At 38.8% G+C, this 12,760-nt stretch overlaps 1 protein-coding gene across 10 annotated transcripts in view; it reads left to right on the forward strand.

Annotated features, from left to right (window-relative positions):
- The window catches only part of KIAA0319L (KIAA0319 like), a 249,023-nt gene that overhangs the window by 55,563 nt on the left and 180,700 nt on the right, over positions 1-12,760 (forward strand). For all 10 annotated transcript variants that reach the window (XM_058303906.1, XM_058303910.2, XM_004472229.4 and 7 more), the window contains exons 6-9: positions 738-835; positions 4,857-4,944; positions 7,477-7,569; positions 10,721-10,853. In XM_058303906.1, the coding sequence (XP_058159889.1) occupies positions 738-835; positions 4,857-4,944; positions 7,477-7,569; positions 10,721-10,853 (412 nt within the window). The remainder of the gene's footprint in view (positions 1-737; positions 836-4,856; positions 4,945-7,476; positions 7,570-10,720; positions 10,854-12,760) is intronic.

Genomic DNA, 12,760 nt, shown 5'->3' on the forward strand with positions numbered 1-12,760 from the left:
AATGTAAACTAAACCAGGCAGAAATGCATTTGGTTCCAAAAAAATTTTAAGACCAGTTTAACTCAGGAGGAATTCCATTTAGACAACAGGATTCTGTACTTGCCCTTCCTGGTGATACAGTCTGAGCTACAAATGAGGACCATTTAATGCTTCATTTGATCTTAATTAATTTCAGTGGAACCTGTTTTAAATGGGCCATCCCCTACCATCTTCTGCAGTGTGTTATTTAGCTCAGCAGGAATGAAGTAGCTCTTTTAACTCATCAGGGTGTGATGACCTCAGTGAGACAAGCATTGTTAGCATGCTGTAAAAAGCTATTTTCGAACCATGTTATTTAAAAGTCATTGCTGTTCTTTGTTGCAAAAGAAGTTTTTTTGAGAAAATGGCCTTTGTTCCCAATGAGTTCATCTATAGTGGTTGGTAGGGCATGTATTTTCACTGGGATGCCACACTATGAGCAACCTGGTATTTTTTGGGAGGATTGGCCCTGGAGAGCCAGGTAGGGGGCGGGAATGAGCATTGCTAGGAGAGAGTGGAAGAAGCTCTGATTGTAGCTGAGTCAGCAGAATTCACCCTTTCTTTCAGAAGATGGTTTGATTTCTCTTTAGGTTTTAGGGTAAAATCTTAAAAACTAAGACCTCGTCAAGATTTAGAAGAGAATTGTTATTGGCATGCTGTGTGGCTACCCTTTGTGTGTAGGAGTATGTTTTCATGATTTTTTTACTGCCCTTCCATAGGAGAGACTTACACCTACGACTGGCAGCTGATTACTCATCCTAAAGACTACAGTGGAGAAATGGAAGGGAAACATTCCCAGATCCTCAAACTATCCAAGGTGACTCTACCTCCTTTCACTAGCAGGTTGGGGAAGAGGTATTGATTGCTTTTCTTAATGTATAATATTATAGAATTTTCTGTCCACACTTAAGTCTGGAACAGTTCCTCAGAAGTGACTCCTCCAAAAGTCTAAGCTGGCTGGCATCCAGTATTTGTTAGTATATGATTCTCAAATTTTCATTTATGGTGAGAAGATGTACCAACATGATGGTGATAGCTGAAAATATACACTAAAAAGCTCTTAAGAATAACATAAGGATTTTAGAATTTGGGAGATAAGCTAGGTTATTTGTGGCCACATGACTGTGTAAATTGGCTCAGTCATTTTGGGATTCAGTATGGTTAGTAAGAACCATAAAATCGTTCATATTCTTTGGCTCAGGAATCTCATTCATTCATTCAACAACTAATTTATTGTACACTGTCTTATGTGGTGAGACCTGGGAATTTACCAATGAATTAATCATAATACTCAAGGCCAGTAGAATCTAGTAGATGATAATGACAGGAAGCAGGTAATTATAACAGGGGATATACTAGGTCAGTTCAAGGGGTTATGGAAACCCCAGGGACTTATCGTAGATTTCTTAGAGTTTACCTCATTGTGTCCTGAAAGATGACTGACTTAATTGGGTAAAGGGTAGAAGCAGGATACCTCAAGAAGAGAAAGTAACATGTTACCTGGACCAAAAATGAGAGAGAAAATTGGGACTTTTAGGAAGTTATGTGGTTCGGCATGACTGAACTCTGAGGTATGAGGAAAGCAGTGGCCCAAGTAGGTTGGAGAGAGGTAGAGGCCAGTTTTCACAGAGCCTAGAATGCCAGATTAAAGACTTTGAATCCTATTCAGAGGGAATAGGGAAACTTTGAAAGTTTTTTTTTTTTAAGATTTATTTTATTTATTTACTGCCCCCACCCCCGCCATTGTTTGTGCTTGCTGTCTCCTCTGTGCCCATTTGCTGTGTGCTCTCCTCTGTCTGTTGGTCTTCTCTTTAGGAGGAACCAGAAACTGAACCTAGGACCTCCTGTGTGGGAGAGATGCACTCAGTCGCTTGAACCACCTCAGATCCCTGCTTTGTTGTGTCTCTCATTGTCTATCCTCTTTGTGTCTTCTTATTGCATCATCTTGTTGCAAGCGCTCACTGTGCCTGCCCATGTGCCAGCTCACTGTCTTGCTCGTCTTTTCCAGGAGGCCCTGGGAACCAAACCTGGAACCTCCCGTGTGGTAGGTAGGAGCTCAGTTGGTTGAGCATATCCTCTTCCATTGAAAGGTTTTATTTATATTTTTTATTTCTTTCTTTCCCTTCCCTCTCTCCTTCCCGTTGTCTGCTCTCTGTGTCTATTCACTGTGTGTGTTCTTCTGTGTCCACTTGGATTCTTATCAGCGGCACCAGGAATTGTGTCTCTTTTTGTTGTGTCATCTTGCTGCATCAGCTCTCCATGTGTGCAGCGCCACTCCTGGGCAGGTTGTGTTTTTTTTTTTCATGTGGGGTGGGTCTCCTTATGGGGTGCACTCCTTGCATGTGGGGCTGCCCTACGCGGGGGACGCCCCTGCGTGGCAGGGTACTCCTTGCGCGCATCAGCACTGTGCATGGGCCATCTCACCATGGGTCAGGAGTACCTAGGTTTGAACCCTGGACCTCCCATGTGGTAGGGGGATGCTCTATCAGTTGAGCCAAATCTGCTTCCTTGAGACGTTTTAAGCACCAGAATGATGTGTTCATATTTTCAGTTTAGAAAGATAACCCTGACTGCAGATTGGAGGTGATAAGTCTCTAAATAGTGAGACCAGTGAAGAATCTGTTGAAAAATCTGGGTACAAGATGACGACAACCTTAGTAAAGCACCTAAATAAATAAAATAAAAATTAAAAACCACCTATTTTGAGTTCATATCATGTGCCAGATAAAGTGCTAATTGTTTTATACAATTATTTCAATTAATCTTCATAAAAACCCCAAGACATAGGTATTAATATACAGTTTGCTAATGATAAAGATAAAAATTGGAAATGGTTTGGCCAAAGTTCAAAAAGCTATTAGTGGAAGCAGATGTGGCTCAAGCAATTGAGCTCTTGCCTACCACATGGGAGGTCCTGGGTTCGGTTTCCAGGGCCTCCTGGAGAATAAGAGCAAGAAGATGGTGTGACAGGCAGGCATGCAAGCTGATGCAACAAGATAACACAACAAAGAGACACAAAGAAGAAGAAATGAGAGACACAACAAACCAGGAGGTGAGGTGGTCCAAGCGATTGAGTGCTTCTCTCCCACATGGGAGGTCCCAGGTTTGGTTCCCAGTGCCTTCTAAAGAGAAGATGAGGAGACAGAGAGAGCACATAACAAATGGACACAGAACAAGCAGCGAATGTGAACAAGGGAGAGGGGAATAAATAAATAAATCTTTTTTAAAAAAAGCTATTAAATGGTAGAATTGAAGTGAAACTTTTTGTCTCCAATGCCCATGCTTTCAATAACTGTGCTGAGTGATTAAGAATGAAAGTAATGGCAGTGTGAATGGAGAAAAGTGAGTGGCTTTGAAAAACATTAAGGAGATTGACTTGGTAAGACTTGGTGAACAATTAACTGGGAGAGGGAGTTGGGAAAGAGGAGTCTGAGATAATTATAGCTTTTTGGCTTAGGCACCTTGGTGGATGTTGGTGCCATTGTGGTGATATTTACTGAAATGAGGAGCACAGAAAGAGAAGCAAGTTTGGGGAGGAAGATGATTAATTCATTTTTGGGCAGAATAAATTTGAGGTACCTGTGAGACATTTGAGTATAGAGTTGCTGAATAAATAGGTGGGAATAAGGAGCTAGAAATCCATAGACAAGTTTGTGCCAGAGAGATAAATTTGCACATCAACCTCAAATAAATGATCATGAAACTATAGTTAGCTGAGGTCAGCCAGGGAGAATGTGTAGATTGAAGAGAAAAGCAGGCGAAGGTTGGAAACCTGGGGAACACTGTCATCTAAGGACTGGAAGGAAGAAGAGACTGAAAGAAATGAGGAATTGGAGAGAAGTGAAAGCCAAGGAAGGTGAGCATTAGAAGAAGGATGAAGTAGTCAAAAATGCCGCATGCCAAAAAGAGATAAGTTAGTTTTTATCCAAAGAAAAATTCAAAAGAAAGTAAAACCTTCATTTGACTGAAAGATATTTATTACAGAATTATTTTTTAATACAAAACATTTGGAAACAACCCAGTTATCAAGCAATGTCAATTATAGTACATTTATTCATATACCGATCTGCAGCTATTAGAATGAGTGTTAAGAATACTTTATCATAATGCAGGAAAGTGTACATGCTATATGAATGGAAGAAAGAACAATAAGTTTGATACATACCTTGATTTAGCTAGACCCTGATTACTATTGAAATATGAGTTCCTTGAATTCAGGGATCTTATCTAACTCCAAACCCCATGCCTAGGACAATGACTGGTACATAACTGATTCTCAATAAATGTTTGTTGAATAAATGGACTATTTAAAACTATTTTTTGTATGTGGCCAAGGATTGGAAGGAAATAGGGGATGTGATGAGTTGATGTGTTAGGATAGTGGAATTGTGGGTGATTTTATTGTTTTTTTTTTTACTTTTATATTATGTCTGTACAGTTAGTAGAAACTGGGGGCGGGGATAGTAATATATTTGGGAGCTATTTGGTATTTTTACAAAATGTTTTTCTTTGCAGAGATGATTGTTTTGATTTCATAACTGTGAAATAGGATATTAGGCCCCTAAAGTTCTTCTTAAAAGAAAATGGGAGTACAGAGATATTAAAATTCCCAGCGTTGTTCTAGAGTCAGCTAGTAATAAGATTCACATAAAAATCTTTGTTTTTTTAGTTTACATGCCATTGTTTCATCTCTTCAGCTAATTTAATTTTTCTATTCTGGAAGCAGTGCAAAAGAGATTGAGATTCAGCATGGGGAAGTTCATATATGTATTTTTAAAAAATATATATATTTTTCTGTTTTTTATGGTTATTTAAAAGATCTTGTCTCACTTCTACAGCTCACTCCAGGCCTCTATGAATTCAAAGTGATTGTAGATGGTCAAAATACCCATGGGGAAGGCTATGTGAATGTGACAGTAAAACCAGGTATGTATTTTCCAGTCCTGGTCATGTCCCCATTGCTCCCTCTACAGGATTCACGAGGAGACTGAGATTTAATTTAAGGAATTTATACATTCCCATTCTTCTTTGTAATATATTTATTGGGCAACTCCTAGTTCAATGTAGTGAAAAGTTATAGTGACAAAGTATGTACTTTGGTTCTAGTTGGAACACTGAGCTGGGCAGAGAAATGGTCAGATGGACCGTAGTGATGTATGGCTTGAGCAATGACCCATCTGCTGGAAAGCCACTTCTCTAACTGGGTCATTCTGACAGAGCACTGTCTGTTGTCATTAAGAGACATAAGGAAGCCAGGAGCCTAGAAGAAGCATGTAGGTGGAGAACCATCCAAGTGGTTGGCTCTTTATAAATTTTTTTCCAGATTTGTGGGCCTTCGTACACAGAGTTTTCACATTCAAGCCCTGCCGGTCCTCTTTCATTTTGGAAACCAAATCCTGTCATCCTTTTTAAATGATCTCTATTAGTAAATGATAGTGCAATAGCAAGGTATCTTGTTTTGCATTTTCAGAGAAATTTAGGGGAAATTGGAGAGTCATACATTCCCTGGCACAAATTCTTGACACTAATTTCTGTCTTTGTTGGTAATAGAGGGATTTTTTTTTCATTTCTTGAACTTTGTAGCCAATGTAATCTTTTTACTTTCTTTTAAGACTTTTTATTTAAAAATTTCCAAAATTTACACTCTCCGTACCTACCAAACAACAATTCTCCCTCCCCCCTCCTTCCGTCCTCTAGTAACTTCCAGTCTACTTTCTGTCTCTGTGAATTTGCTTGTTCTAGATATTTCATGTAAGTGGAATCATACAGTATTTATCCTTATGTGCCTTGGTTATTTCACTCAGCGTAATACTTTCAAGGTTCATCCATGTTATAGCATCTCTCAGAACTCTATTTCTTCTTATGGCCAAATAATGTTTCATTATGTATACATGCCATATTTTATTTATCCATTCATCTATTGAGGGACACTTGGGTTGTTTCCACCTGTTGGCTATTGTGAATAATGCTGCTATGAACATTAGTGTACAAATATTTGTTTGAGTCTTTGATTTCAGTATTTTGGGATATATACCTAGGAGTGGAATTGAAGTAATTCTGTATTTAACTTTTTGAGGAACTACCATACTACTTTATACAGTGGCTGCACCATTTTACATTCCCAACAAAAATGTGTGAGGGTTTTAGTTTTTCCGCATCTTCTCTAATAGTTATCATCTTCCATTTTTTAAAATAATAGCCATTCTTGTGAGTGTGAAGTGGTATCTCATTGTGGTTTTGTTTTTTTTTTTTGAGGTACCAAGGGCTGGGAATTGAATCTGGGACCTTGTATGTGGGAAGCTGGCACTTAACCACCAAGCCGTATTGGTTTCCCTGAGTTGGTTTTATCGTTTGTTTTTGCTTGTTGTTGTTGTTGTTTTTCAGGAGGCACCGGAAACTGAACCCTAAACCTCCTATTTGGGGAGGTAGGTGCTCAATTGCTTGAGCCACATCCACTCTCTTTCATTGTGGTTTTGATTTGCATTTCTCCAATGCCTAATGATCTTGAGCATCTTTTAATCTGCTTATTGGTCATTTGTATATCCTTTTTGATAAAGTATCTGAATCTTTTACACATTTGAAAATTGGGTTGTTTGTCCTTTTGCTGTTGAGTTTTAAGAGTTCTTTATATATTCTTGATTTTAAGCCCTTATCAGATACATGGTCTGTCACTATTTTCTCCCGTTCTGTAGGTTGTCTTTTCACTTTCTTGATAGTGTCCTTTGATGTGCAAAAATTTTTAAATTTTGATGAAGCCAGAGTTAGCTAAATTTGTTTTGTTGCACATGCTTTTGGTGTGATATCTAAGAATCCATTGCCAAATGCAAGGTCTTGAAGATTAGCCGCTATGTTCTCTTCTAAGAGCATTAAGGTTTTAGCTCTCACATTTAGTCCTTGAGCCATTCTTTCACCTTCTTAATGTGAATAGCATGAAAGCCATTAGGTAATTTATCAAAGAAAAATGTTGCTGGGTGTATAGCTTGTAGTCATTCAGATGGACAAAAGTAGTTTGTGACTTCACATCACTTAGGCATATTCCTCTCATGCACAATGAGCTCAGGGATGGTTGAGAAATTACCCATTATCTTTTTGGTACAGTCAGGGCCAAGCAATGGTTTGTTTGCCAAGGCCTTTATTACACAAAGCTTGTATGTTGTCCACCTCTAGTCACACTTTCCTAAAAGTAAGCACTTGTGCTATAGTAATTTTCATGAATTAGATAGCACGTGAGCATTGAAAGAAAGGGCAGGACTTAGGAATGATCAAGTTTGGAAGAGCTTTTATATTATCAGGGTCTTAAGTTGAATGGCACCCTGGTCTTATGACTTTCCCATTTGGCGATATTTCAACCGTCAGTTATGTCATGGAAACTGATATATAATCCATTCAGATATGGTCTGCTCATCCTATAATTTAAAAAGCTCCTCTCCTCGTTTTTTCTGGGTCACTTTCTTTCAGAGCCCCGTGAGAATCGGCCTCCTGTTGCCATCGTGTCACCACAGTTCCAGGAGATCTCTCTGCCAACCACTTCTACCATCATTGATGGCAGCCGTGAGTACTTGTTCAAGCATAATGTTTTAAAAGAGCACTCACTGTATACTCTGCTAGAAGATTTGGAACCAGCTATGTCTCCATTCTGTTAAGGCAAATCTTTTTTTACCATGTTTTAGGAAGACCAACTATCTGAAGCAACTAATTAGGAAACAACAAACCAGACAGGCCCTATTTAAAATCCCCAGTGTAGCTTATTAAAAGTAATATTTCTGCTCTGGGTTGGCAAAGTAGTGTGGTTATGCATGCATTTAACATTATTTTAGTTGAAATGTTCTGATTTTCAGATTTGCTTAGCTGGAGCTACCTTTCTCAGTTATGGAAACAAAGTTTCTTCTTACCATAGCAAGATAGGTGACTGAGAGGCCTGACTGAGGAGCTCTTACCAGTCCTCACTCCCTTGTAAGATTCTTGTCAGTCTTCTCCTGGAGAAGGTGCACTCCACACCTCTGCTAGGATTCATTTACATTGTACCCTTCAGAGTAGGTTACCTAAGTGACACGAGAGGATTTCTTGGTCTTTGCCCTTAATGCTGGCTATGCGTATGAGGTTCTGGGCTCATCATCTCACAGATATTTCCTGGGTTTCTTGTGAAACCCACTAAGACTCTGTTAACCTGTCTTAGTAGCCCATGGTGGTTTTCAGCAGGGCCAGTCACTGCTTTAGCAGAATATAGCAAATCTGATTATCAGAATCTCTAGCAAGGTTAAGCATTTCATATAGATGTTTCTGGCCAGAAAAGAAGGCTAGGAAAATAGCAGGCCAAGAGGGAGAGAGAATAGGAAGAGGCACTTATGAAAGGGAGTCAAAGAAAAGGTTTATATAGTACTATTATATTTTATTTTTTTGATTAGGTCAGAGTTAAGTAATATATAAAGGTAAAAACAGTAAAAAGAATTAATACCATCCCTGTATCCCAGCTACCCTGTTTTCCTCCAGACAAACAATAGTATTATTATGTTATGTATCCTTCCAGAGATATTTTAAGCATATATAAGAAAAAATATATATATAGTCTTTATCCCCATATTTACATAAATAATAATTTATGATAGCATACATTATGCTGTGTACACTGCTTGTTTCTAGATGTTGGAGAATTTTTCTGAATCAAAACATGGAAGTGCTTCATTTTTCTTTTTTTTTTTTTTTAACAATCACATAGCAGTTCTTTAAATGGATATATAATTTCATTGTTTGGCTATATACTTGTTTTCAGTCAAGCTCTATTTATGACTATTTAGATTACTTTCAGACTTTTGCTATTGCAAACAATGTTATCATGAATAATCTTGTAAATATAACATTTCACACATGTGAAAATACATCTTGTAGGATAAATTCCTAGGAGAGAAATTGCAGGGACAAAGGTTATGAGCATTTTCAAATTTTATGTATATTGCCAAATTGTTCTTTTTTTTTTTTTTTACATTTTATTTATTTCTCTCCCCTTGCCTCTCCCCCCTCCCCGCCAGTTGTCTGCTCTCTCTGTCAGTTTGCTGTGTGTTCTTCTGTGACTGCTTCTATCCTTATCAGAGGCACTGGGAATCTGTGTTGCTTTTTGTTGCATCATCTTGTTGTGTCAGCTCTCCATGTGTGCGGCACCATTCTTAGACAGGCTGCACTTTCTTTTGCGCTGGGCGGCTCTCCTTATGGGGCGCACTCCTTGCGCGTGGGGCTCCCCTATGCGGGTGATACTCTTGCGTGGCACGGCACTCCTTGCGTGCATCAGTACTGCGCATGGGCCAGCTCCACACGGGTCAAGAAGGCCAGGGGTTTGAACTGCGGACCTCCCATGTGGAAGGCGGACACCCTATCCATTGGGCCAAGTCCACTTCCCACCAAATTGTTCTTTATAGAGGTTATATCAATTTATGTTTCCATCATGACTTATGAGAGAGCCTTCACCCATGTAATATGTTATTAAACCTTGATCTTTGTCAATCTGTTAGGTTTAAAAATGGTATATTGGGTATAATTTTAATTTGCATTTCTTTTATTTTTGTGAGGTTCAGTGTCTTTCATATGTTAAAGAATTACTAATTTTCTGTTTTCCATTCAGTAGCCCGTATTTCACCTGGCTTTAGTTTAAGTATTGTGTTAGATTTCTCTGCTGTTGTACTACAAACTAGTAAGGGGGGTGGGGGCATCATGGAGTTATATAGCATCTTTTTTTTTTTATTTTTAAAAAAGATTTATTTATTTATTTCTCTCCCCTTCCCCCCACCCCAGTTGTCTGTTCTATGTGTCTATTTGCTGATTGTTCTTTGTCCGCTTCTGTGGTTGTCAGTGGCACGGGAATCTGTGTTTCTTTTTGTTGCATCATCTTGTCCTGTCAGCTCTTCGTGTGTGTGGCGCCATTCTTGGGCAGGCAGCACTTTCTTTCGTGCTGGGCGGCTCACCCCATTCTTTGTCCGCTTCTGTGGTTGTCAGTGGCACGGGAATCTGTGTTTCTTTTTGTTGAATCATCTTGTCCTGTCAGCTCTCCGTGTGTGTGGCGCCATTCTTGGGCAGGCAGCACTTTCTTTCGTGCTGGGCGGCTTTCCCTATGGGGTGCACTCCTTGCATGTGGGGCTCCCCTACACGGGGGACACCCCTGCATGGCAGGGCACTCCTTGCGCTCATCAGCACTGCGCATGGGCCAGCTCCACACACGTCAAGGAGGCCCAGGGTTTGAACTGCGGACCTCCCGTGTGGTAGACGGATGCCCTAACCACTGGGCCAAGTATAGCATCTTGCGTTGCTGTTGTGTTTTACTGAGATGACTTCTGTAGGAAGAGGATTTTGGTAAAAATTGTCTTTTAAATTGTGTTGTTCAGTGAATGGACACAGAGAGCAGACAACTGGAGGGGGATGAGAGAGAAATAAATAAATCTTTAAAAAAATAAAAAAAATAAATTGTGTTGTTTATTATATTTTCATGGTGTTCTTTTAAACCTGTGTCGGAATCCTTGGAAAACTATACAATGGAATATTCATAGAGAGGCAGAATGCCCAACATTCCCAGGGAAACACTCTGCAGAGACCATCTGTAATTTCATGAACTTTTATTAGCCTCAAATTTCTGGGTAGTGGCCCTGGTTTGTGTAAATGGGAAAAACACTGAGACACAGTGCTCTCATGTTGTAACTGGTGTTTCATTTTGGTCAAGAAAGCACTGATGATGATAAAATCGTCCAGTACCACTGGGAGGAACTTAAGGGGCCTCTGAGAGAAGAGAAGATTTCTGAAGATACGGCCATATTAAAACTAAGTAAGCTTGTTCCTGGAAACTACACTTTCAGGTAAATTAGAATTTAATTTAGCCTCAAATTTACTAGAGGCTATTTTTTTTCCCTTACGGGTTTTACATTCTTATTGGAGTAATTATGATAAATATCAAATTCACGCTAAAGTTGGTTCGTAATACAGCTTTTGGTTCCATGGGTTCTCTGAGCCCTATGGTGATTGTCATCCCAACAAAACTTTTTAGGGCAGAGGATCCACCACAGTTTCCTTCCACTTAAAGCTTTACATAGCAGAACTCCAAAATTTTCTAGTATTTCTGTCATTAAGTGAAAGATCTATCTTCCGTGTCTCTTCTCAGACAAACTGTAGGAGGAACCTATTACCATTCTTGTCCCTTCCCTTTGGGAAATGCTTCCTCAACGTATCTTTCCTCAGAATCTTCACTTTTGAGGTCTGCTTAAATAGCATTTGTAGAATCTTTTTTATTTTTATTATTATGTTTTTAATCTCTATTGGGACTTTTTAGGAAATTTTACTCAAAAGTCCTTTTGGGAACTAGTTTTGACCTTCTAGAATGTGATAAATGGGGGTTTGATGCAGACTGTAAAGTAATCTTTATATTTACATAATTTATTATATGTTACAAATCACTTACATACATGAGTTCCCTACAAATATCATATGTAGTTGGTACTATCCTCATTTTATAGCTGAGAAAAATGTGGCTTAGAGTGTAATTAGTAATTTATCTGAGATCACACTGCAAGACTCAAATGCAGATTTTCTAGTCCTCAAATTAGGGCTCATTCCATTCTACTCCTTGATTTGGACCATATAGATTTTGTTTCTTTCTTAATCTTCTGAAGTTCTGCCCATCCTTAAGGAACTCAGTTTTCTACAAGGCTCTCGGAGATCCCTCTAGAGAAGAAAGACTCTGTCTACCCTCTTTCCCTGTTGTATTTGGTGCTGCCTCTATGTGGCACCTACCATGGAGTAACAGCTTATTCATGGGTGTCTGTCTTTTTCACTGGATTTGAGATTAACAAGTTTTAGGCACTGCTAGGAACATACCAGTGAGTGTCCTAGGTTCTGATTTAGCAGCATCCCCATTAACTCAAGACTCCAGGTAAATGAAAGCTGCTAGGCCAACAAAATTGGATCATTCTCTTTGGTTTAAGATGGAAATTTAAGTTGTTTTTTTCCTGTGATTTCTGTGTAGAAATTCCTATATAGGAATTTTTCCATTTATGGAATTTAACCAGGGTCAGCTTGATCCTTAATTAATAAGTAACAGTAATACTATGTGCCAAGCACTCCTCTGAGCTCTTTACATGCAGTATCTCATTCAATCCTTATTATAGGTATTATTATTTTTTAAATTTTATAGATTAGGAAACAGGTACAGAGTGGTTAAGTAACTTAAGGTCACACAGGCAGTCTGACTCCAGTGCCCAAGTTTTTTTTTTTATTATAGTAAAGTATATATTATAAAAATTTCCATTTTAACCATTTTTAAAGTGTACAATTCAGTGATATTTATCTCTTTACATTTTTGATGTTGTACTGTTTCCAACACCATCCATTACCAAAATGTTTTCATCACCCCAAATAGAAACTCTATACTTATTAAGCAGTAACTCCCCATACCACCTTCCCCCCACCCCCAGCCCATGGTAACCTCTAATCTACTTTCTTTCTCTGTGAGTTTAATTATTCTAGATATTTTGTGTAAGTGGAATCATATAATATTTGTCCTTTTGTGCCTGGCATATTTCACTCAGTATATGTGTTCAGAGTTCATTAATGACCATAAGGTTAGCCTTCAGTTTTTTGTGTGGAAGGGGTATTTTTTTCTAGACCTCATTTTTTTCTTTCTCTTTCTTTTCTCCCCTCCTTTTCACTCCCCTCCCCTCCTTTCCTCTCCTCATCTGGTTGTGATTTCTGTACCTTTTCCTTTTGCCTA

The sequence above is a fragment of the Dasypus novemcinctus genome, chromosome 9 (assembly GCF_030445035.2).
Source record: "Dasypus novemcinctus isolate mDasNov1 chromosome 9, mDasNov1.1.hap2, whole genome shotgun sequence".
NCBI classification, from domain to species: Eukaryota; Metazoa; Chordata; class Mammalia; order Cingulata; family Dasypodidae; genus Dasypus; species Dasypus novemcinctus.